The sequence below is a fragment of the Copadichromis virginalis genome, linkage group LG17, assembly GCF_057382275.1.
Source record: "Copadichromis virginalis isolate Kocher_CV1m ecotype Utaka linkage group LG17, C_Virginalis_male_GT1.1, whole genome shotgun sequence".
In the NCBI taxonomy this organism is placed as follows: Eukaryota; Metazoa; Chordata; class Actinopteri; order Cichliformes; family Cichlidae; genus Copadichromis; species Copadichromis virginalis.
In genome coordinates, this window is record NC_140634.1 from 36,211,990 (window position 1) to 36,239,469 (window position 27,480).

The following is a 27,480-nucleotide window of genomic DNA, read 5'->3' on the forward strand; positions in this document are numbered from 1 at the left end:
CAAAAGTACGCAACTTTACATCGTCTACAGCGATGCAAGAAACAATAACTTTAACACAAACTCTCTAAAGAGGGAACACTGCACAGACAGATGTTACTTACGGCTGGGTAATATGGCTAAGTGCCACTAATCCTAAAGTAAGTAATTTAAACAAATACATCAGAAACTTCACCTTTCTTGTGATATTTAGTTTTAAATTCCACAGAAAGAAAACCAGCGAACCTAAATGAACCAAACCCGATGACGGGGAGCCACAGAGGTGAGGATAATATATGCTGGTGGATCATCAGGGAGCACGGTTTGTAGACTAATTTTATCAACGGAAATTATTCATGCATTGGCACTGATTTTCAGCAGCAACAGATGGAACACCAACCATTAAAAAAAGTTTGCCAGTCATTTAGCAACCGCTGGTTTGTTTGGTTTTTTTTGTCAAAGACACAAATCTGTAACCAGATGACACACAACACAACTACAACTGCTGCTTTGAACTGCAATTTCCAGGTTAATTATTCAAGACGCTGAATTCTGAAGAAGACAGACTCTTAAATTAGGTAGCAAAGCAACCGAGACAAAGGCAAACAGACGAGACAAACACCCAGCGATAAGACTAAGGTGATATATCCCCTCATATTTCCAACATCAAACCTTATGTGTCACATTTGTTATGACTCTCAGAATTCTAAGTGCAGGCCTGTTATGTAAAAATTACACAACTGGGGAAAGCATTATGCTGGTTTTGTGCAGCTGGGACAGCACGGGGAGTGATCTCAGAACAGCAAAAATGTGCGATCTTTGTGTAAAAATGGCTGACGATGTTACAGCACAGGCATCTTCTTGGGCTGCAGCAGTTCTGAGCAGTGACAATATTAAACCTGTAGCTGAAAGGCTCACCGGTACTTGCATGGTGTCACTGCTGATTATAACAAGCTGATGAAAGCTCCACTGCTTTAGTATTCTGAGAGTCCCTGAGTATCCCAAAGCCTCAAATCAGTCTTTGTCGTGGCTAAGGTCTATTTGTAGTAGACAAACCTCGACTCTATGAGGGGCAGCTTCAGGTAGTGTGGCGGTTGTACTGGAACTGGGCATAGTTCATCAGAATAGCAAGAACACAGAAAAGTGCAGGCAAAGAGGAAAGAGGAGCAGTGCAGCAGGAGTACACTGAGGACTCAGTGTGGCTCTATCACAGGGCTACACTGCCCCACATGGATGAATGCTAAACAGCAGCCAAACCTCAGGTCATTTAATCAGTTTTATTGTCAGGTAGTCCAGACAGCTCTTTTTGTTCAGGGTTGAAAAGATAAAAGAATCAAAGCTGTGAGCTAAATGTCAGATTATTTAAAAATCTGTAGCTGCCTCACTTGATCTGCCTTCACAGTAGCAGCAGTGTGTTTTGCTAACACTGGAAATACAACGCAGATGGGGGAAAAAAATGAAGAGGAGGACCATTAGGCCGCCTTTAACAGGTAACAGACTGTAACAGTTGACCTGTCATCAAAAGACGGTTTTGCTAATCACTTTCATAGAATCCATGCCTCAGTGGAAATTCCTTTAAGAAACTCTCTTGGTGATTACTCCGGGAGCTTTTCCTTCACACCAAGGACCAGCTGACAATACATGTCTGGGACATGATCCGTGTCTCTGAAGAAATGTTTCACAAATAAGAGCCAGGGGAATTTTTGGAAGTTCAGGCCTCAGTGAACTTCACATCAGTGACTGAGGGTTTTGGCTGCTTTAGTCCTGTGTGAGTCCTGCCTGCACAATAATCTTTTGCCAAATAGTATTCTCAAGTTCTTCAGAGGCAGAGTGTCAGCTGGTAAAAGAGCAGGTCTGACATTCACCTTGGTAGGAGATTAGAACTAGTTTGATACAGCCAACTCAATGAAACACAGTGGCAGTGTACACAGAGAAAACTGGCATTTTGTGATCAGACTGGCAGAGCAGCACAGCGCACACAGACTGCAGACTTGGCGGCCTGGCCAAGGAGCCAGCACACAAAACTGCACACACACAAAACAAACTTACACGACAATAAAAGTGATTACAGAGCAGTAATTGCTCTACAACTGGAGACCATTTTGTGAGGGGATAACACAAGCCACGACGGGGAGTTATTAATCCATAAAGCTGAATTACTACCGTGATGTACAAAATAACCACCTGATGGTTTTATAATATTAAGAAATTTAAGTGAAACTGTATCCTAACGAGACTCAGTTATTGCAAAAAAGTGTTTTGTGAGGTCAGAGTAACTTGAGTCTCAAAACACACTGACTAATGTCGATGTCAGTAATAACAGCAGAGCTTCTGGGGGAAGGCCTGGGGTGTAGCCAGTAGATAATTGGGCCAGGATTTCCTCTGGTTATCTGACCTGCAGGTAAGCAACTACTTGTGCACCTGTCAGAAGGACTAAAATCAGACTACAAATGGAAACCAGACAGCTTCAGGTGCTAAAAAGTAATCTCTACCTACAGATTCTGAATATTCATATGGTAGAAGGTCTACCATTGCTAGCTGCGACCCAATAAAATGCTGTTTAAGCCTTCTTTGGGAAAGTCTTCCACAGCAGGAACGTGGTTTGTCAATCAGCTGAGAAGGCACAAGGCTGGAAGTGTTGGGGCTAAGTAGCAAGCAACAACCAAACCTTTGTAGACTCCTAAATGAGCCCCCCGATATGCTGAAATATGATCATTATTAATCCAGTGTGGGCCACTCAGGCAAAGCCTGGCTTCAACAGCACATTTTGTACCAATTCCCCTCGAGGCTTTTATGAAATGTCACATTAGCGACGCTAACAGCTGACTATCAAAACCCGATCACTCAGTCCCAGTGAACAGCTGTGTCAATTTTCAAGGAATTCCTTAAAAAGGTGTTATGTACACAAACACTGTCTTTTATGTGTTGACCGTTTGGGATGCACATAAAAACATAATGTGTCGGGCCCTGGCTGTCAGCGAGGCAGAGACATAATGTTTGAAAGGAAAGTGATACTCGGGCATAAAGACACAGTTATGATGCCCACGCACATAAATCCTCTCACACAGCCTCCTAACCTCTCGTGCATCAGTTTCTTTTTTCTCTACTCTCCCTCGTCCCTCGTTCTCTGAACCTCTCGTAGCACAGACGTTTGACACCTCTTCTGTTGCTTCCCTTCCTCTCCGAGCTGTCGCCCCGACTCGCTCTTTCACCCCCTCCCAGCTCTCCACCACTACTGGCCCAACAGCCAGTTTCCTGCCAGGCCCCAGGGCTCATTTCCTGTTTGTCATGGCGCAGGGGGCAACTTGTCCAGAGAGACCAACTGCTTGGTTGCTGCCAGCTGTGAGCACTTGGCACAGCTTGGCATGCTGAGCTGGGTTACACCTCCAGAGACTGAGTGCAGGCACCTACATACACAAACGCGTGCGTGCACGCGCGCAAGCACACACAACGTGCTCGCTCGCGCCGGTGCTGCCATCTGCCCTCTACAACTACGGGCCACAAGGTAACGTGATGTAAGATGATAAACGAGCCAGTTTAGCCTGATGTAATCACAAAGACAGTGTGTGTGCCGAGTGAGAGAGCGGGTACGTGTCCATGTAGACAGCAATTGGCAATAAAAAACAGTCCCGTTTGACAACCTTCTGCTGGTTCAGATTAATTACAAGCAAACCTGAGTTTTGTTTGGCCAAAGAGAGATAAAACCCAATTGGCTTTAATAAGATTTCAACACCCAAAGCTTACAATATCACATAAAGTGCTGCAGTCATTAATTATCATTTACAGCACTGGTTTGAGGTTCAATCTAATGAACCTAATGGTTTACAATTTGGATGCTGAATCCAAACATGTCACAATCCACTTTTCACCCTCAGAATGACACCCCAGTGACACCGACGAAAGGCTTCGAACTAAAAAAGCCACACCTTAGCTGCAAGTTACACTGATGATTGTTCAAAGTCCCTGCCTGTCACTTTGGCTCTAGCAACAACAACAAAAAAACAAAAACCCTGCCACTTCTTCTCTGTGGCACAATTAGTCTGATAACAATGTTGTTAACGAGAAGAGAACATTTTACAGAGGTGCGATTCATACTGCTAGATAATTAAGAAGAGTGTCACCCCGGAAAACCTGATAGTCTCACCTTAGTGTGAGCAAACACACATACAGACACGCATACGCACAAAATCACCGGAGATAATAAAATTATGGCAGTGTGTGATGAGAAGATATGAAAACAGACAGCTGGAGGTGAAGGAAGAGTGAACAGGTCGAAGTGATATGAGCTGAGGTAAACAGAGGAGTGATTAATTGAATAAATTAAATAATTTATTATAAATAAATTAACAAACTATGATTTTCGGGGGGGTTAGGAGGCATAGAAATTTATCTGAAGTCAATAAGAAGTCATCCACTGGCTTAATTTTTTGGGTTCTTAGAAGTTACAATATTTTTTCTTCAAAGTACACTACTAAGCTTAGTGAAAGCGCTGAACTTCAGCCTCACCAATGATAAGATGAATCTACACAATCACTTAACAATGTTCTCATCTTCCCACTATCTGCACTGTAAGCCCTGTGTCCATATATCAACCAGCAGCCCCCAAAGCTCTTGGCAAGATAATCTAAGTCCTTGACATCAAATGGAATACAGCTATTAATACCATATCTGCCTATGTGTGCACACATAATGATCCACTTTGCCGGGGGTAAGATGGTGTCTTGTATGAGAAAGCTTAAAGTGTTTAACGTTGAGCAAGCGTCACATTAACTGTTTCTACTGCTGTCTCTGTACACGCTACAAACCTACAAGCCCTGCCCAATACCAGCGCTCCGCCAGCCCTGTGGCGCATTTCTATAGCACAGATGTGTGTGTGAATCAACAGGCGCGCAGCTGGCGACATATTCCACAGTCGTGTAACCATGGTAATGCCAGAGAGATGCAACATTGGCTGGGGTGAGATTTGTGCTTTCCGCCACAGTGTTCTAATTCCACAATAATAGCATATGGTTGGTGGTGGTGGTGTAGGTGGAGGGGTGGTGGTAGTAACGGGGACGGGCGATCAATAGCACAAATCATAGCTGAGGCGACACAATGGTTCCTGGTAGGGCTTACAATTCGCACACTCTGCAAGCGTTGTTACGTGGCAGGCAATTTTATTAAGAAAGCAAAGAAAGGTTTGCCAAACAATACACATCAATTTGTCTCTTAAATCACCCAGATTTGCATTGTTTTAGTGAGTTCTACCAAAATTACTGGTTGGATAATCACTATTGTTGCTGCTTAGAGGTGTAATCAACAAATTTGCACATGAAAAGTCCAATTCAGCTTGTAAAGTCAGCTTCTATTAAAGGGAAAAATATCCTGATCATTTCCCAAGGGTGAAGTTTTTTGGAATTTTTATTTTTTTTAAGATTCAGGAAGGCTTTTTTGTGTTGTGTGGGTTTTTTAAAGGGGTAGTTCTTTTATGAGGAAGACACAGCCTAATTAAAGGCAATTTTAAGATGCACAAGACAAATTTTCACCATTTTTGTTTTTTTAATTTCTTACGTGACTCGATGAACTGCAATATTAGAATCTCTTGTACGTCATGCAGTATAGTTTTTTTCAAAAAGGACTTGAAAAGTTGTCCTACTTTTCTCTTTGTTTGTTTATTCATTTATTTATTTATATGTGCACAAAACCCATTAATAACATAAAAGGAAATGTCTCGTACCAGATTTAGCTATGAGGTCATTTCCATCTGCAGTTTCTGGGCAGAAAAAAAGATAAAATACTGTTAAAATTGATCAGCAAAAGCACAAGATAACAGACTACAATTTCAAATTGCAAACTTCTAGGATTTACAGTTGTTGCTGTTTCAGACTATGATAAGTAAAACATAAACTGGTGAATCATATTTATGTCCCACCAATCAGAAAAATGAAATGCTGCCTTTCCCTGAGCCACACTGAGCAGTAATTAGAGATGAGAATAATGCAACTAAAGCATTGTTATATTTATACTTTATATTTATTATAAATTGCATGTACATTTTGGATTTGAACACATTTCAAAACATGCAACAAGGGTATAATTACCACTGTGTTGCATCACCTGGCCTCTAACAACAGTCTGTAAGATTTTGGCAACTGAGGAGTGCTTCTGAAAGCAAAAGGTTTTTTCATTCTTGTTTGATAAAGGAATTTCAAACGCTCAACAGTTTGGGGCCAAATGTTATGTGCCAAATGTTTTTAATGGGTGCCGGTTTAGCACACAGACACTTTTCTTCTGAGGCATCCTGTTGCAGTAAGTGCAGAGCGTGGCTTGGCGCTGTCTTGCTTCATCTGGGTGGCAGCATATGTTGCTCCAAAAGGAAAATATATCATTCAGCTTTAATGGTACCTTCACAGATGTAGAATTCACCAATACAATGTGCACTAATGCACTCTCACACCATCAGGGATGCTGGCTATGAACCTCGCACTAATAACAACCCTAATGGTCCCTTTACTCGTTAGCCCATAGACCATTTTAAGCATTTCTATTTTTTTCTTTGCATAACAGATTTTTAATCACACTGATTTTATTACAATTTTGCTATTTGCTATTTACCCAGGCAAAACTATATGAATGCCTTTATACCCTTGTGTTTTTTATGTTTTCAACGATGTCACACCATTTTTATTTGACCAGCTATTAACATTTTTTTTTATTATCATTATTTTTACATAATGTACTTTTATAACCACTGCCCTGTATCTATAAGCAGGGTACGTGTAATAAGTCATACTTTCATGTAAAAAAAAAAAAAAAAAAAAAAAGAGTCTTTAATGTAACCAACAGGTGCAGAGAAAAAAAAAGAATCTCTACTTCTGCTTAATTTGAGCTGCCTGCTTTTACAAACACATGAACATTACTTGATTGGATAAAATGTCCAATCCACTCAAGGCATAGTAAATGTGCCTGCCTAATGTGTGATTTGGGAAAGTTTCATGACATGTAATTGAAGGATCAGTCCATTAAGTCATTAGTGTGTGTAATCTGTGGCCTTTGTTTAGGGGGAAAAAACAGAAGAGAAACAGACTTTCCGAGGGGCAGCAGACACAATTAAACACGCAGCAGCAGACACAAAGCCAAAACACCCAAAATATGTAAATGCCCTGCGCTGCATAGACAAACATCTGTGCTGATACACACAAGTAGGATTTAACTTAACACCATTTTGGGACGGGGGGGGTTTGCCTCTGCACACTACCACACTGGATTTTAAAACAAAATCTGTCTCGTATAATATTCACTTGTATTCACATGTCTTCAGACCTCACATTGAGATTTGCAGTGATTGGACAGTGAACTGTCCAATCACTTTTACACCTCTGAAAATGGAGGACTATGCTGTAGCTAAAAGTTTGCACAGTGATCACATCTTGATTTTTTGATTTTAAATCCTCTGTATTGATGAGTAAAGAAAAAAATATCCTCAATAAGCGGTGCCGTTTCCAAACACTTACGTGTGCAAGGGTTAGTGTGTTCATGTTAAAATGCAACTGTGTGTGCATGTTTGCCTGTATGCGTCTCCACACATGGTCATGATGCAATCGAAAACACCACGCACCACCAGCAGCAGCATGGTAAGATGACTGTTTCAATTGCCTCCAATTGCATCAGGTCAAGCAGAATGCGTCTTTGCTGGTGACAGAATGATAAAACAGATTTTCTTTTCTTTGTCCCCCTATCACACAGCTGACACGAGAAATAGAGACTCGGCAAGATCTAAAGATTCTCAGCTAGGAGAACTTCAATTTATGGCTTTTTATAGTCAAGTAATTAAGTTAATCTAAAAATATTCAATAACCCCTGCGATTATTCACAGAAGATAAATCATTTTTTGACAGAACTATTTCTCTGGATCATTTAGGAGCTCTATTGCTTTTTATCTGGAGCGATGAGAGAATCTCTGATTATAAAGGGAAGTAAGATGAGGCCGGATGCAGATGAAAGCGCAGCTATTGATTTTCAGCTTTATATATCCTACTGTTGAACGACGACGATGGCCTGTCTGATTGCACTGATCATTTCCAAACAGCAGGTCAAGACGTGTCACTCTCACAACATTTAGAAACATCAAATGTGGCTATTATAGCGCTTGATGAGTAACTCCCGGATACTCTTCGTTCATTTCATCCATATTATATTTATATTTCTCGTCTCTACCTGCTGACTTTTTTGTGGAACAGACACAATTATCCTATTTTTTCCTGTTGTAATAATATCCCTTTAGGAAATAACTATAAAAAAAAGAAAATCTATAAAAAACCCATCCTCTGGTAATGAATTCAGTTTTAGTCGTGCACGTACTGGTCACAAAACAAAGAAAAAAAAAGATCCAGGTCGTCCTTCAAACACAAATACTGAAAACCCCCCAAAACAAAACAACAAACAAACTGTAAGAGAAATTACTCATCATGCTAATGATATACTTACACAAAAGATTGGTTTATTTATACACCACCTCAATAAGCAAGAACCAAAGTTAAATTATCTGAAGACATCTGTAAAGCTATGCCGTTTACATTTACGCATACAAAACTTTGGCTATGCCTTGTGCTGGTCGCACGTATATTCAAACATATCTAAACAGGTGTCAGAAGTTTATACCTGACATCCTGTAGTTTGGTTTTGACAGATTAAAAATTTTATAGAGATTTATGTGAATGGAAAACTGAACTATATCGAAACATTTTAGGCATTCCAGATTCAAGTTCCTGGACATGTGAATACTCACTTTTTAAATATCGATTCTTTTTAGCTTTTTAGGTCTTGACAGGGGGCTTTAGTCTGTAGTTTGTCTGCAAACACTTGCCCACTACTCTCCAGGCAGTAGTGAAACTGTGAAAAGTGTCACACCAAATGGAAACGGAGACAGTTTGTCCTTAAAGTTATGTTGTTTTTGCTTTGAAGGAGAACATTTCCTGTTTGCTTCGCTCTTTTCAAAGTTTTACTCCGGCTTGGAGAGTGGTTGGAAAGTATTCCCAAACTATTCAGCAACTTCCAAGCAGGCAACTGGCAACTGCAATCACAAAGAGGTTTTTAGAGGTTTTTGCAGCTAACTTTCAGCAACTACTCACCAACAAGCTGGGGAATACAAATCTTCCCCTAGTGAGCGCACATTGCCAAGTTTTCTGACTGGTCTCTAGGTCTGATACCGGGCAAGAGAAAATGTACACTCTGGACAGGTTGATGGTGACAATCCTACTAGTCCTCCTTAAAAAAAAACAACAACACCTCAAAAACCCTGACCCTTTCTTTTGCTGACACATTGACACACACAAATAACCACCTGGGCACTTCAATTTATGGCTTATATGAAAGTTCCATATGACCACTTTAAGGGTATAGAAGTAGAAAATAAATGCAAAGTGGCTGCTATTGCCACAATCAACCGTGGTCTTGTCTAGCAGACAAGACCACGCTTGATTGAGAATGAAAGAGAGACATTTAATCAGACAGAGAAAGAGATAGAGCACCAAAAACAAATGGTTGATTCTATTTCTGCCAGTCCAAATGCTATTACCCAACCCTAGAAACATGGTGATTGTGCCCTAAACCAAATAGAGCAGTGAATACCAGGGCGATGCTCAGGCCAACAAAGCCACAAAGAGAGACAGCTTCAAGGAAAACTGAAGAGAAAGTCTTAAACCGCCTGAAGGAAAACAATGCTTATACCAAGTCAATAATCTCACCCAATGATTAAAGCAGAAGAAATTAGAGAAAGCAAAAGTAGATAAGGAACACAGCAGAAAAGACAGTGTTCCTCCTGGATGTCAGCAGCTGTACCCAGGCAATCACTAAGCAGCTCATTAGTGCTAATAACAGACGTTAATCAGAGGGAGACTTAGAACAGAAGACTCCGCCAACAGTGGCTAAACCACGGGGAGAAAGACGCCGATATTAGTTAACCGCCTACTGGCCAAGATCTACTCCACAGATTGCTCAATCTATAGACAGACAAACAGGCAGATGGATGGATACAAAGACCGAGAGGAGGGAAGAGAAGGGGTAGGATGGAGAAGAGGAGATATCACTATGCTCAGTTGCCAAGACATCGTACACAATTACAGTCTTCCTGTTGTTTATAGTTATAAAAGGTACGAATCCAACGTAGCTTTGCTTAGCTGAGTGGGAAAAACAGAAATAGGAACAATTTCTGATGGTTAAAGACAGGAGTAGAACCATCCACAACTTAAGTTATATGAACAGCTCGGCACAATAGTGAAAAAGCTGGCGAACTAATGGGACAATATGGCATGTAGCTGTAGTGTTTCAGGATTTTATGATAAATGAATGAATGAAGACCACAATAAGCTCTGGTTATAGATTTAAATCCAATTCCATTAAGGAAGAAAATCAATAAGTATACAGATAAGTATCAATAGCAAAACGCTGTGCTGGTGTCAATACCATTATTGAATAACACCAGGCCCTAATTAACAGTGTGTTAACCAAACAACAAATCATGTTCCAGCTTCAAATAAGTAAATGTGAGCCTCCCATTGCTTTAAGGGATTAAAGATGTCAAACATGAATTGCCAGCTTCCCGCGTTCGACGCTGATGCACCGTTGTTGCATTTCTTTCAGGGATGTAAAAGCACAAAAATGTACTGGTGCATCTCAAAAAACATATTTAGAGAGAGTAAAAAGTGAAACCTTTTTCCAACAAGACGAGCTTTCATACATTCATCAATAATAAACTGAAATACTTCAAGCTTTCTTTTTCCCCATTTTGCCAAATACAAGTTTATGATCATCAAAAATCAATGTTGAATTAAAAAAAATCCCAAATTATTAAAATATTTAATGCATAGTTTGAGTAAATTACTATTCAGACAATATAAATACTGTGTATTGCCCGGGGTAATAAAGTAGATGTAACCACATACCCAGAGAAGACTGCTGACTTGACAGTTGTCTAGATGACGCCCTCCAGGAGGAGGGTAAGTCACAGAAGGTCACTGCTGAAAAGGCTGGCTGCTCACAGAGTGCTGTATGAAACCATATTAATGGAAAGTTGACTGGGGGGAAAATTGTGCAAGTAAAAAGGTGTAAAACACACAGGAATGGCCAGATACAAAAGATATAAAAATAGGTTAACTAATATACTTAGATTTAGTAAAAAGGAATACTATAAGAAGCAATTAGATATAAATAGAAATAATAATAAAAGATTATGGGAAATCCTGAACAGTGTTATAAAATGTGGGACTGGACAAAAGAACTATCCCAAGTATTTCATTTGTAATGACCATGAAGAATACAATATGGATGTTGTGGCAAATAGTCTCAATGAATTCTTTGTAACTGCTGGACCAAATTTAGCAAGAACAATCACTCATCCTGGGAAAGCACAGGAAAAACCCGATACACTGATTGACAGAAATCCATATTCTATGTTTCTCACAGCCGTTGATGAAAATGAAGTTCTTGAAATTGTCAAAAAACATCTGTAATTTATCATTTCAAACTGGTCGATTTCCAGACAGAATGAAAATAGCAAAAGTTATACCTCTATACAAATCTGGAAACAAACACCATTTCACAAACTACAGGCCTGTCTCTTTACTACCTCAATTCTCAAAAGTTCTTGAAAAACTGTTTAAAAACAGACTGGAAAAATTTATAGATAAACATAAACTACTCACTGAGAGTCAGTACGGATTCAGATCAAGCAGATCAACATCATTGGCACTATTAGATTCAATAGAATACATCACAAATTCCATAGACAAAAAGCAATATGTGGCTGGGTTATTCATAGACTTGACAAAGGCATTTGACACAATAGATCATGATATATTAATAAGAAAACTGGAACGTTATGGTGTCAGAGGGGTAGTTTTAGATTGGGTCCGGAGTTATTTAAGTGACAGAAAGCAGTTTGTGAAAATAAATGGTGGTTGCTCCTTATGTATGGACATTGCTTGTGGTGTACCCCAAGGGTCAGTTTTGGGTCCAAAATTCTTCAACTTGTACATTAACGACATCTGTAAAGTGTCCAAAGTATTAAAAATGGTTCTCTTTGCTGACGATACAAACATTTTTTGCTCTGGTGATGATCTGCAGAATTTATTGGAGGATATGACTAATGTGAAGTTCTGGCTTGATAAAAACAAATTATCATTAAATTTGAATAAATCTAAACTTATGTTATTTGGAAATAGTAGTTTAAATACAAATGCAAAGATTCAAATAAATGGTGTTGATATTGAAAGAGTCAGTGAAAATAAATTTCTGGGGGTAATAATAGATGAAAAACTTAACTGGAGAGCTCACGTAAGATATATTCATTCCAAAGTATCACGAAGCATTGCAGTACTAAACAAGGCAAAACAGGTATTCGACAGAACATCACTTCATATTCTCTACTGTTCACTGGTTTCACCATACTTAAGCTATTGTGCAGAGGTCTGGGGCAATAACTATAAAACCACATTACATTCACTTTTTACTCTTCAAAAGAAAGCAATTCGAATCATCCACAATGCAGGTTATAGGGAACATACAAACTCACTATTTTTGCAGTCTGAAATATTGAAAATTGACGATATAGTGAAATTCCAAACAGCACAAATTCTATTCAAAGCAAAAAATAAAGAACTGCCAGGTAATATTCAGAGTATGTTTTTTTTGAAAGAAGGAAGTTATAATTTAAGGGGTTTTTGTAACTTCAAAACAATGAAGGTACGTACTACAAGAAAAGGCTTTTGTGTTTCTGTTCAAGGAGTGAAACTATGGAACAAACTGAATATGGAATTAAAGCAATGTCCAAACATAAAACTGTTCAAAAAGAGTTATAAAAATATGATCTTCTCGATCTATAAAGAAAAGGAAAATATTTAAATTAAGTGAATGTCTCTATTTAAAAACAAACAAACAAAAAATTCATGATATTATAGTATATAGTATATCAGAAATCTGTTCACTATTTTTATTACAAATTATATCAGTAAGGAAGCTGACTAAATATTCACTGATAATTTATGGGACAGGGGTGGGATTAAATAAGTGTATACTTCTTCCCACTCCCTTTCAACATGTAAATTAATCAGAATGTTTTTTTGTATGTAATTTGTATAGTATATTTTTTTTTCTCTCATTTCTTTTCTAAATGTACTTGTATATTGTTCACATGTTGAAATAAATTACCAATCAATAAAAAAAAGCCTTAGGAAGCTTGTCAGGCAACTTTGATCAAGGCTTTCACAGAACTTCACAAGAAGTAGACTGAGGCTGGTGTCAGTCAAGAGCCACCATGCATTAGGAAAAGGGCTACAACTGTTACAGTCAAAAAGATCAAGTTAATTGTGAAGCAGACACTGTCAAGGGCACCTTACTTAGGCTGTGGAGAAAAAAATTGGACTGCTGATCAGTTCTCCTATGTCCTCTTTTCAGATAAAACAAAAGTTTGTTCTTCTTTTGCAAATCAAGGTCCTAGAGTCTGAAGAGTGGACAGGTACAGCATGTCTTTTGTCCTTTCGTCCTCCCCCCCAACCGGTTGCGGTAGATGACTGCCCCTCTCTGAGCCTGGTTCTGGAGGTTTTTTCCTGTTAAAATTGAGTTTTTCCTTCCCACTGTCACCAAAACACTTGCTCATAACGGTCTCATTTAATTGATGGGGCTTTCTCCATTTTCTCTCTATTATAGCAGGGTCTTTAACTTAAAATATAAAGCGCCCTGAGGAAACTTTTGTTTGGTGCTACATAAATAAAATCGAATTGAAATTGAATAGAATGAAAGTCTCAAGTCTCTGCAGTCTGTGATGACTCAGGTGCCATGTCATTTGCTAGTTTGGGTGGTCAGCTGCAGAAAAGCTTTTTAGAGATTCTGAGTTCCTTTTCCACCAGGACACTGTGAGCAGCCAAAACTGCCACCAAATGGTTTGATAACGATGTCACGGTTTTGGCCGAATGGGTAGCTACGTTCATCCAGTCTTAATCCCACTGAGTATTTGTAAGGTACTGTAACAAAGAAGATGAGAAACACTTGACCAAAAAAGATGAGCTGAAGAGCCACTAACAAAGCAACCTCCACAATGCTAATGGTCACATCTGTGACACTAAAGCAGCCTCAAAAACAGTAACGCGTGTATAAATAAACACACACTTCAGAAGAAAGATATTCCCGTGCTGTAAATCCTTTGTTGATTCATATTAGATACTGGATTTCTGTGATTTATAAGCCACAATTATCAAAATGAAAATAAAAAAAAGACTTGAATATTTCTCTTCACATGTAATGAATGCAGAATATAAAATAATCATATTCCAAAGGATAAACTAAGACTTTTGAATAACAAAAACTTTTTAAGATGCACCTGTAAATGTGTATTTCGGACGTTTTCTTTCTAATTAAATAGGGAAAAGAAAAACAAGCAAAAAGGTGAACTTGTATTTAACTAGATTCTTAACAGGAATATAAACTATTTGGTGACAGTATATTCATATTGCATCCAAAGAAGCAGCGATCAGCATTTGGCCCTCTAATGAAAACTAATAATTATCTAATTTATGCAAATTCGTACTCTGACAAAACGAACTGCTGCAGCACTAAATACAAATGACTCATGGCCACACAAGTGAGTGACAAAACTGGTGACAACTGAACAAATCCTCTAAACTGGCACTTTACTTCTATGACTGCACATGTTGAGCCATTAATTATATAAACACTGTGCAGCACAGCATGGCCGGGTACACTGTGTCACGGCTAAAGCTACATCCACAAATAACAGATCAGAGAAAAGATACGAGGGAAGATGTGAAGAAGCAGAAGGACAAACACATGAATGAGATGCGAGATCAGGCTGAAAAGGCCAGAAAGGAACCGCTTAGCAAAAGCAACAGTAAATACTACCAGCCTTGTAATTCAAAGACAACATAACATCTCAATATCACTCTGGAAAGAAGATATGCTCATTTTCAGACAAATTACTTGCTTGATTCAGTTTAAGTTTCCTTCCAGTCAGACAAGCTCTTATATGTGCGGTGCTGTGTGGGTTTGTAATTAAGCCAGCTCACCTTGTCAGTCTGTGCTCTGTGTTTGTGTGAGGCCTTACATGCCTGCAGGTGTTTTATCACAGCTGACTGACAGTATGTTTCCATCTTCCCAGCTTTGTCCCTGAGTGCTCCACCCAGGCAGTCTATCTGCGTGCACACACACACCCTCCACAGTGGTAGGGCTCAGGCTGTATAGGGTTTCCAGCCACATATGGACAGCAGAGCTCAGTATATAATATACTTTTAATAATAACCCACTTGTTCATTAGAAGCATTTAGCTTGCGGATAATTTGCTGTGCTACCCCAACCTTGAGCCAAGAGCTAAGCTGCTGAATGCGGAACACTACTTTTCTTCGCCTGGTGAAAGCTGCAGTTTGCTGGCACTATGGCAAACCACAGAAAACACAATGCGAAATAAGGCATGTTGCAGGCTAATCTCTCGCTTTTCTCCCTTTTTATCCTTTGTGTTTATGGGAACTAGGGCTGCCACGATTAGTCGACTAGTCACGATTACGTCGACGATTGTCGACGACTTATTTAATAGTCGACGCGTTGTTTGAAGCTTTGTAAGATCACAAAAGACACATCAATGAGTAGTAGGATTTAAGAGTGTAATAACGGCCTGAAACAGAAGATGGCAGCACTGCATGTACAAGGATGCCAGCTGCCGTTAAACCCCGAAGAAGAAGAAGCTGTGTCCCAGAATTCATAGCGCAGCCCAGCTCAGTTTCCAACAATGGCGGCAGCTAGTTAGTTTTAATATTACTCTTATTATTCTTTCTGGGTCACAAAATAAACGTTTAACAGATTTTCAGGCGAGAATGTAGCTGTGTAAACCTCAAACATCTGTTCAGTTTATCAAGACACCACATATTTTCAAAAGCGCTCCGACGTTTTTGGAGACGTCTGTTACCCACTAGCTCGATAGCTAGCCGGGGGCAAGGCTCACTAGAGCCGTGAGAACACCGGACTCCTGGCAGATCGTTTTCAAACCCACCGCCGTCTTTCGCTACTTAGGTTGAACATGATATATAAGTCACTTAGATAACTTAAAAATGATATTGTTTTTTTGTTTTGTTTTTGTTTTTTTAGTATTTTATTTGTTCCTGAGTAAATCGGTTTGGCTGAGATTAAAGTTATAGTTTTTACACAGCTGAATAAATGTCAAGCAGAAATGTGAGATGCTGGAGAATATACTCCGGTGTCCCGTTATATTTTAGATAGCAAGGAGTTTATTAAACTTCACCGAAATAATCTGCAAATGTCATTAAAATTTAATAAACTATCATCTTGTCTTTATTTTTAGTTAGCACCTTAAACACTTAAAGCTGTAAGCTAATAATAGTTATATAAGAGCAGATGCTGCTGGTGCAATAAGCTGTACAGTTTTACGTCCAGTGGATGAATGATCTGATTAGTCGACTAATCGCAAAAATAATCGGTGACTAGTCGACTATCAAAATAATAGTTTGTGGCAGCCCTAATGGGAACTTTATTCACATCATAAAGCAATGCCAAATGTCAAAGAAAATATGGCTGACATAAAACGATCAGACTAAATATTCAGTATATAATTCAGTAATGTCCCACCAGCAGACACCAGCTGCTCTGCATAAAAAGTCATAAACAGTATATTGTGGAGTAAAGCACACATTTCTCTCCATTTGCTTGATGCTTTGAGCTTGAAGTAGCTTCTCAGAATAAAGTGTGTATCTAGGGATCTGAGTAATCTTTATTTCTTCAAAAAAAAGCTGTTAAAAACACTCGTACACACCTCAGCAGGTCCTTTAGTATACAAGCATATTCCCCCTCCTCCTGTCCATTTACTTCTCATTGGTCCTCTCTAAGTGATCATCATCATCTGTGCTGTGTAAATGTCTGCGCATTCTCTCTCTAACCCTTTATCTTAAGTAATTCACATTGCCATTTGGAGAAGAGCTCCAGCTTCTGTTGCAATAAAATGTATTCAAATATTAAAATATGCTCAACTTGGAACATTTTCGGTCTGTCTTCACCATTCATTTCCTCAAGGGCCAACGCTCTCTAAAGTGCACCATCCTACTTCTACAAGGACAACAATGTACAAAATGGTGAAAGGGCATCTTTAATGTCAGAACTGAAACAACTTTCTTCTGCAAAACAAAACTAGAAAAAAAACTGTAAAAGTTCTGCTTCTTTTTTTAAAATTGCATTGTAAGAGGTGATAGCTCCAAGAGCAAAATAACCAAGCACAGTGTCAATTTGTCATTTGGGAAAAAAAAAAAAACTTCAATTACCTGTACTGGGCGATAGCTGATAACATCTGCTTCCAGTAGCTGTCACTTCAGCAGGCAAAACTGTGGCAGTCAGCAGCTCAAAATAGGAAACCTTCTCTAACTAGTTACGTTTACACTTTCACTGAACAAACAGTGACCTTGTAGGCTGTCGTTCTGATGAAAGAAAGACATCTATTAAATTAATATTTATATCACATCTGATGTTGGAGATCACAAACACAGACTAGATCTCCCTGAGTACACTGTATATAAACATGTTGTTGTTTTCTACATGTGCTAAGTGGCTAATTGCCAATAAAACACAAGGATTTCCCTAAAAAAAAAAAAAGAGATCCAAACTTCTTTATTTCAGATAATTCCATTAAAAATGCTCCAACACCACAAACACAGTCAAGATCTCCAGTGCAGGTACTTAAATTTCCTCATCCTTTGTCAATCCAAGTAGCCTCACCCATCACAACTGAAAAATGTAAAAAATTCTCTAGGATCTAAACCTTTCTTATTCTAAAACAGGAAGCATTTTGAGTTTATGGCAGTTGACTTCTTTTGAAGCGACCCTCAAGTGGTTCCTCCAAGAATTCCGCTTTAAGCTTTTACGTGTTGGACCAGTCTTCTGCTTGGACACTGCACAGTTATACCATGTCATTTTCAACATGAATTGAAACTAGTCATTAAGACCCATTAATAAAGTGTTTAGAAATTATCTACTAATGAGTTTAGTAAGAGTCAATGAAAAACAAGCATAAGGCTCATATTTCATAGACTTCTATATAATCAACCCTATTTCTGGAACTAAAGGATGTGCCCAGTGGTGGCCATTAAAAAGAATGTAAACTTAAGGGTTTTAGTTTTAAAACCAAAAGGTGCATCCATTTTTTTGTTTTCATATAATGTATATGTATATAAAATTCCATAATCCATAAATTCCATATAAATGTGTAAATTGTTCAGTGAAAGCTGCTGTATACAAGCATACAATGAATACTCAGTACAGAGCTAATAGCTGAATTCTTCGTGAATTCCTTGCAAGTGTAAAGCACTTGCTTGCCATTTTGTGCCTGCTATGACAAGTACAGCTTCAAAGCAGAGAATGGTGATGGGGTACACCAGGCCATTCATCTCTGTTGATACAAGGAAGGACTGCCCGGCTCGGCTGCTTCCTGACAGCATGGGGGCACTTTCTCAGTCGGTGATTTTTCCCTTTATGAAAATCTTGTTTTCTTGTTCATCCCTCTCTGTCATTCTCCATGTCCTCACTCTTTCTTACTCTTAAGCCTGCCAAGACACTCAGGCTGCTGTTATTTTCTACCACTTTGCCTCTATTCTAGTTCTGCTTCCTTTTCACTCACAGTTGTCAAATCCTCACCTCCCAGAATTTTAAAACACTCTACCGTTTTCTGTCTCCACGTTGCTTTCTTGTTCTCATATTTCTTCAGAGAAAATCCATACTTAGATATTGGCAGGCAGAATACATTATGGATCCACTGGTCAATCATAGCCTCTGCTCATTAGAAGAGGACCGGTCGAGCTCCTTGCTCCTGTCATGGCCCATCCTGGCCTTAATTAGATAGCTTTTATAGTCGGCAAATGGGAGAGGTGCTACTCCAGAGCAAATGGAAAAGCCAAAAGCAAAGTAATGCTCGGAGAAGGAGACACTATAGACATTCCAGATCAATTTCTTTGATTGAAAAGGGGGATCTTCTAACAGTCCAATACAAAACAACTTAAGTGTGTTTTTTTCCCCTCCCACTGCATCAATAATGTAACAATTGGAACTTTTCAATTTGGATTAACAGGCAGGTGTTAATGAAAGTCGGTGACACGAAGAAAGGGAGGAGTGCTGCGAAGTTGGAGTGGTTAAGAAGTGGAGCCATCACTCCGCATTGCATCATCAAAAGGTAAATAGAGTGTATGGCAGATGAACAAGCACTGCAGTGCCAGACCAAGGCAGATGTGTGACTGGAGACACAAAAACAAAACAAAAAAAAATACAAAAAATACAAACGAGAATGAGCTCAACTGAAAAACAAAGAGAAAGTAGAACAAAAGGAAGATAAACTAACTAAACGAACATATGTGGGGGCATTGTGTGAGTGGTACAGGGTGTAATGTTGGTCTTTTTTTGCTCACCTCATCCTATCACTGTGGGTTTTTGCCCAGTAGCCTACCTACACTGTGGCAGCAATCAAAGAAGACATTCCAGAGAAAGACAGAAAAAGACAATGGCAATAAAATGATGTGAAAACAAGAAAGAGAACACCTCTAAAAGACTTGTTTAGAGGACAGATTATGCAGCTCGAAACAGGTCAAAGTCTTAATTACGCCCCCATCGGTGAACTGACTCACATTTGCAGATACTGGCTGTCACTCAAACTCACTCAAGGCTTTAAACGGTCGAGACGCAGACAAACACATTTGGAGTAAGGATTCGAAAATTCAATCTGATGAAGATTTCAGGGTTTTTAGAGCGAAAACTCTGTGTGCACTAGTGTGAGTGCAAAGGAAAAAGTAGTCCACACTGGCATTTTGCTTCAAGATGATCAAAGTGACTTTTTCAGTGTACTCCACATTCTGTTTACAGCTTTTATTCGTACTAATTAGGCCATCATACCATAATCAAAACTGCCAAACGACCAGCACTGTGCCACTTAAACAGACGGGAGTCATAAACGGACAGAGCTTTTCGGCGTACATTGGATAATGCAGACACATAAAAAACACATACGTTAAGCTGTTGTTACTGCAAAATCCTCGTCGGGAACAGTCACTGGATAAATGCAGCACTCTGCTGCACAACTGAGCCAAAGTACAAACCCAGGTGGTCAGAAAATGTAAGGAGTGCTGTGCAGAATAAATGTCTTCTACAATTATACAATGATTGTGGGACAGACATGAAACAAAATGGGTATCATTTCTGAACTTAAAATTGTTTAACTGATCACAGTTGTGGTCACCGACTTATTTTTTCTGCCCGAAAATGCTTGTGCTAACCACGGTGGCACGGTGGTTAGCACTGGGATTAAACGAGATTCGAACATGCTTACCAGCTGCACTTAGTCTGCGATGTTTAAACTGAAATCTAGCAACCTGTGACACTGTTACTTAACTTATGGCAATATTTTTAAAACCTATCTTTTGAATGGAAGGGCAAGTGAAACATGAAAGATTAGTTAAACATTTCAGCACGTTGATATATTGCTGCAGGAAGTTATGTCTGCCCAGTGGAACATTGAGTTTACATCCCGGACTAGCCCCCAATATATTATGCTCTGAATCAAAGCCAACATTTAATACAAAATAAAACTGAAAAAGAAATAATCAAAGCAAATAAATATGACGGGCAGCATAAAAAAGGGCAGCACGGTGGTTAGCACTGTTGCCGCCCTATGACAGCTGGGATAGGCTCCAGCACCCCCCGCGACCCTGAAAAGGATAAGCGGAAGCGAATGGATGTTTTCTAGAGATTAGTTAACTGAAAAAGTCCACAGGAAACAACACAAAAGCCAACGTTTCTTGAAGATTAAATGTGTATTTGCTCTAATTTTTAAGAAAAAGCAAGCTTTCCTTATAAGTTCATATAAATGTCAATTAATTATTTGTACATAAAATATTGTTAATAATAAATAATACAAAATAATTACAACTTAAGAGAAGGACATTTCTGCCTTCAGCATGAATTCATGACTTCAATTACATGGAAAGGACGGAGAGAGAGAGGGGGGGGAAGGGGTAAAGCAGCATAAAAGAAAACAGAAGAAGAGATGGCAAAAGGAGACGACAGCCAGAGAGTGCAAGAGCACAGACAGCATGAGAGAATCTCACTTTCTACCCCTTCAGAAAGGAGCAAAATTAGGCCCACTGCATGAAAGAGCCAAACCTCTCTCTTCTTTGTCTATCCCTCTCCCTCTCTCTGCGTCAGAAAACAAGAGCACCTAACAACAACAACACAGCGCATCAACCCATCATGTAAGATGCCAGCCAGGCACGTTTGAAGGTTTGTTGGCTGTGTATGTTATTCAAGGCTCATCAGTGCATGGAGATACACAGGAACAAAGCATGGGGTGATGCTTTGAAGATCTGACAACAGTCTGAATTGCCCAAAGAGAACAGGAGAGAGGAAAAACATGCAGAAAGAAGTAGGGATAGAGGAATAAAGAAGAAGAAGATGACAGCAAAAGAGAAGGTAGAGGAAACAAACAAAAAACAGGTGAAAAACTTTATAAAGAACAGTGGAAAAAGTAAAAGAGAAGAGAGGCTACGTCAAAGAAAGTAGCTCATTTGCATAACATCATTGGCACAAGCCGTAAGAAGGGATGGCAAATATGTAGATGCAGTTTCATAGTGAGTTCTTCTAAAAAATTCTTATTTGTGAGATATCTCAACTGTTTTCAGCTTCAATATAGCAATAAAGCTTTATCTTAATGACGCTTATGCTTTATAGATATGTGACTTCAACGTCCGTGTCATTTTGGAGGTTGTAGTAAAAGCACCAGACGCACTCCAGCACTGGAAGTTGTTATATTGTTGTTACATTTGTTAAAAATGGTGCTTCTAGCAGATTTTAAAATGACAGTAAATTTGCTGTGTGTAGTGTTGTGTCCAAAGTAGTACACAGAAGCAATTGGGTCCAACCTCTTAAGGCTCCCAGCAGGGTCACAGTGTGCATGGTGTGTGACTTACTGTGGTTTCAACAGTAGCTCTATGTTGCATAGCTTCAAAGATGAGCCAAAACATAGCACAGAGAACTTAAACTAACCTATTTTTGTGGGATGTATGGATTCTAGGAAGCAGCAAGAACTGCACACATAAGGGGAAGGATTTCTCTTTGTAGGAGTCTCTCGACAAACTAGTACGTACAGCTTATTATAAATGTAAAACAAACAAGAACACAAAAGAAAAGGAGGTAAAATGTTTTTTTAAAAATTGGTCACGTTTCTCAATAAAGAAAAAAAACAACTCAAAACTCTCAGCAGGTGGTTGAAGGTGGCTTATCCTCTTTTTTCTTTCCTCTCCCATGTTCTGTTCACCTGATGTGTGTGCAAAACATCTGTTTTAAATTCAGAATGTTCAGCTTGAATAAAAAGAGCTGCAGAATGAGGAAGAAAGGTGACTTAAGTAATTTTGAAATACTCACACCAAACCACCTGGCACCAACAGCCATGCCGTTCAGAAACTGATTATCTAAAGGGATTTTCCCAAAGAATCATCAATTGAATTTATACAGAGAATGTTCCAACAAAGAGAGCGAGCAGCAATTCTTCGGGCCTTGTCCATGTCAGAGGACAATGGCCAGATTGCTTTAAACTGACACGAAGGCAACAGTGAGCATCTCTGCATGCACAACACAGAAGACCACACCACAGGCTGAGGATTACAGTTCATGTAGGCTCACCAAAATTTGACAACAAATGATTGGAAAAATGCTTCTATCCTAATGATTCTTGTTTTCTCCTGCAAAATTCAGATGGTAGCGACAATATTTGATGTAAACAACATGAAAGCATGGATCAATCATGCCTTGTATTAATTGTTCAGGCTGATAGTCATATTTCATTGGCACATTGTAGATCCCTTAGTCCCAGCTCTCAACGCCACAGAGCTTAGTCTAGACTGAGTACTGAGTGACGATCGTGTGCATCCCTTTATGAACACAGTGTACCCATCATCTAATGGCTGCTGCCAAAAGGATAAAACACCATGTCAAAAAGCTCAAATGATCTCAAACTGCTTTCTTGATCATTACAATGAGTTCACTGTACTCAAGTGGTCTCCTCAGTCACCAGATCTCAATCCAACAGAACATCTTTGGGATGTGGTGGCATAGCAGGTTTGCCAATATGGACCCAAAATGTTTCGAGCAGGGGTGCAAGCCAGAAATGGCGAGCTTTATCTAATAAAGTGGTTGGTTGGTAAATTGCAGAAAATGAATGGGAAATGTAAAATAAAGCATCATTCCTCGTGAATACTGTCAAATGCTCTAAATGTAGATGGATTTTCTTGAATTCACTCATAATCAATCTCACAAAAATCATGTTGCAACTCTAATCGATTCATTTAACATCGCCACATTCAACATAAAGAAGGTACGAGCAACATATTTCTGCAACCCAAGGAGGAGCTCACTTGATGAAAGGAACCCTCCATGATGGTGATATCAAAGATCTTATACTGTAAACTGTAAATTATGCTGTCTATAGCAGATTTCAGGTTAACCAAATACTTTTAAAACACAGTAAATCTGTGACCACTACAAGGTAATATGTGGAGCTTCTCTCTCGTCCAGAGGGAGTGCATGCTGCAGGATTTCCTCTCAGCAAAGGAAGTGCATTCAGGATCGGAAAATCCAAATTAAAGAGATTTTTGAGCACTCTTCCTGGGGAGTAGGGCTGGGCGATATGACCCAAAATTCATATCTCGATATTTTTTAGCTGGATGGCGATATAAGATATATATCTCGATTTTTTTTTTTTTAAGCCATAAGTTAAGAACAAAAAGAGAGTTCTTAGTCACACTGTGTCCCAGATGTCACACGGGCACTTTTATTTACATACAGCGTAGATATTACTCAAAAATAAATTATCAGCATTTATTAAATAATCATGGTCCATAAATAAAAGAAAACAATGTTGTTTTTGTGCATAACAAAAAGCTCACAATTGTGCAGTCAAAATGTAAACTAATAGACGCTGAGCATAATAACAAAGAGACAGATTTCACAGCTGCACCACGTCTCTGAACAGGTGCCATCCTTATACACACACAGTACGTATCACTCCGCGAGGCTCCTCCTCTGTAGCCTTAATTCTCCGACAATCCATCAAGCGGTGCAGCTCCGTAGCTTAGCAAAGTCATATTAAAACATTTTTTGACAGATTGCTGAGCGCTGTGTACCACATAAAATCGGTTCGCGGTCAGTAAGCACAACCAGAATTCATACATAAGGCGCACTGTCGATTTTTGAGAAAAGGAAAGGATTTTAGGCCGTGCAGCCCCTCTGGGCTGCATGTCGTTAGCGCGGTTAGCTCGCTAACACGTTGACGCCATCCAGCCCCACGCACGGTAACTCGCTAACGGAGATTTTCCGCTTTCATCTTGTCATTGCCTGCAGGTGAAGCTATGGGGGAGTTGTGTTCAGTGCAGGAGAGGCGAGGCCGAGTAACGTTGCGTAGAGACAAAAGTGGACGAAAGAGAGGCAAACCTGCGGCTCCACAAGTATAATTATAACGTACCATAGACTATATCGATATAAACGATATTGTCACATCTTATATCTCGTATGAAAATATATCGATATTTTTTAAAAACTCGATATATCGCCCAGCCCTACTGGGGAGAAATGTCCCCCTGACTACAGCTGAAAGGAAGCAATTTTAGTATCCACTATAGGAGCAGGGTTCAGCCTTCAGAGTAAAATCTAATCGGATATGGAAAGTTCTCTGTCTGAAGAAGAGATGGAAAACAGGAAAAAAATATGACCTCTGCAGCAACCTCCCTTGATGCATTTCATTACGCTCAGGCAAGCACCAAGCTTAATTCCACTTAGTTCGAATTTGCCTGTTTAGGCATAATCATTGCAGTCTTTTAGTGTCTCTGCTGAAACTGCAGGAAAAAAAAAAGTGTTTCTTAGGATGTTAACAAGGTCGTCGTACATATAAAAACATTCTCTTTTCAGAATGTTTTTTTCTTTCTGAAAATATAAGGCTATTAAACCTGCCTCATTATCATGTAAGATTAAAACGACAGGTAAAATTACAATATGATGGACATTTTAAGACCCTTTCCATCAAAATAACAACAAGAACGTCTGCAGTGCTGGTGGGAAGTAAACTGTTGTTGTATATTATGTTAGCTTCCCTGTAACATATCAGTAAGTATTGTTTTACAACTGTAGCTGCCAACACTTTCTTGCTATTTAACAATAACTTGTTAAATTGCAAGGGCTGCACGGTGGTTAGCACTGTTGCCGCACAGCAAGAAGGTCCTGAGTTCAATTCCACCATCAGGCCGGGGTCTTTCTCTCCCCCGGGTACTCCGGCTTCCTCCCACAGTCCAAAGACATGCAGTTTGTGAGGATAATCCAAATTGCCCATAGGTGTGAATTTGCACGTGAATGTGAGCGCGAATGGTTGTCTGTCTCTGTGTGTTAGCCCTGTGACAGACTGGCAACCTGTCCAGGGTGTACCCCGGGCAGCATAAAAAAGGGCAGCACGGTGGTTAGCACTGTTGCCGCCCTATGACAGCTGGGATAGGCTCCAGCACCCCCCGCAACCCCCTGCAACCCTGAAAAGGATGAGCAGAAGCGAATGGATGGATTGTTAAATTGTTGCCTACCCCTCACCCAAACCCACAGGATGGTCCTGCTGGGGCTTTTTCCTGTTAAAAGGGAGTTTTTCCTTCCCAATGTCTCCAAGTCCTCCAAGTCCTAATGGCTCTAATTGTCAAGGATTTATCCTTGCAGGGTCTTCACCTTACAATATAATGCGCCTATATGCAACTCTGGTTATGAATTGGTGCTATATAAATAAAGATGATTTGAGTTAAATTCACAGTGTACATACAGTGCAGCAAAGGAAAAAATGCTACAAAAAATAATATGCAAGAAGTTCCATCTGGTCATATTTTCAAGTAGTTCAAACATTTAAAAAATAAATCAATAAATAAAAAATAAAATTATATCGCACCTATACCGGCAATGAAATTTCTTGCAACTGCTTTCCCCCTTCTCATGTTGAGGATCTGAAGCAGTGTTTATACTGTCAGAAGAGTTAAGTGTGAAAGGAAAATAAAGCATTCATCTACACAAATGTGGCACAACTTAAACGCTCACAGCAGGAGGGCCCTGGGAAAAACAGTGCGGTGTGCACACACACACATATACACGCCTACACGTGTCATGCTCTCTCACACACATACTGTACAGTCTAATTCCTAAGTGTTAACCAGAATGCTTTGATAGATGGAGCTTAAAAGCACATTCGAAACACAAACTGTAACCAAGTGTGTGTCTGGATGAAAGCAGAAAAGAAAGAGGGATTGAAAAGAGGGGCGAGAAGAGGGCACACAGGTGCAGGAGGAGCTCTTTGGACACAGAGTTGTGAAAAGAGAAACGGTCTCAAGGGTCCCGGGGTTGATTTCCTGTGACCTGTGGTGATGAACCGGCGAGTAACCCCTGAGTCTCGCCAGCTACAAAAGGTGCCACTCTGCACTGTGGAGAGTGGCACTTTCAGCAGAGGGGTAGCAGAAAGAGATGAGTGATCCTTACTTCAAAAGGATATCACACAAAAGATTAGGGAGTTTTAAAGTGAAAGTTGAAAAAAACAAAGGGGGGGGGGGGGGGGTTGCCACTCACCAATATATTCAAAGACGAAAACGACGAAGAATGGTGTGACCAGGTCGTTGATGCCTTGCACGTAGCCGCTAGCGGGATGCCGGATGGCCCAGATAAACAGGATCCGTTCAAAAATCTTAAGACATACAAACATACACAGAGACAGAGTACCAACGCCATGAAAAGAGAAGAAAAAAATTCAATCCAACACTCTAATAACAACATAGTTGTAGAAATTTTTAACACAATGATTGACAACATTTCAGACATTAAGCTGGTTGGAATTAGAGATTTAAATCATTAAAGCATACATGTCAGAAAGCGAGTGAGGTGTGGAAAAAAAGCATAGGAATCATTTCAGGCGTGCTAAGCTGGTAAAGAAGAAAAGCTGGGTTCATGTCATGGGAAGCAGGTTTCAACTCTGCCACATTAGCTGATCATCTACTTGGAATACTGTTTAAACCCATCTCTTGAAAAACTAAAGGTAGCCTGGGGACTTTTGATCACTTGTAACATATTTTTTTCCTTTTTTAAGAGGGCTTTGTTTGGTTTCTTTTACAAAAGCATAATCCAGCAGATCTACAGGCGGTCATGCACATACACTCCATATTAATTATGGATGTAGCATCCAGTTCTGAAAAGTGAATCAGACTCATAATTGTCAACCTAAATTCTTTCCAATGCCCAGCAAAAGGGGCGTGGGGTGGGGGGGCTGACACGTTCCTGATGAGTTTATGATCTGGATCATTAGTTTCTAGTCTCATCTGATACAAAACGATGTTCATTTTGTAGCTAATGGTCCAATTTAGAAAAAGACAATAACGCGATGGCTGCTTTAAGACGCATTCAGTTCAATTCAATTTT

The 27,480-nt window shown here is 39.5% G+C and overlaps 1 protein-coding gene across 3 annotated transcripts in view; it reads right to left on the minus strand.

Moving 5' to 3' along the window:
- The window catches only part of tbc1d22a (TBC1 domain family, member 22a), a 167,149-nt gene that overhangs the window by 69,502 nt on the left and 70,167 nt on the right, over positions 1 to 27,480 (minus strand). For all 3 annotated transcript variants that reach the window (XM_085435917.1, XM_085435918.1, XM_085435919.1), the window contains one exon: positions 26,638 to 26,752. In XM_085435917.1, coding sequence (XP_085292043.1) covers positions 26,638 to 26,752 — 115 coding nt within the window. The remainder of the gene's footprint in view (positions 1 to 26,637; positions 26,753 to 27,480) is intronic.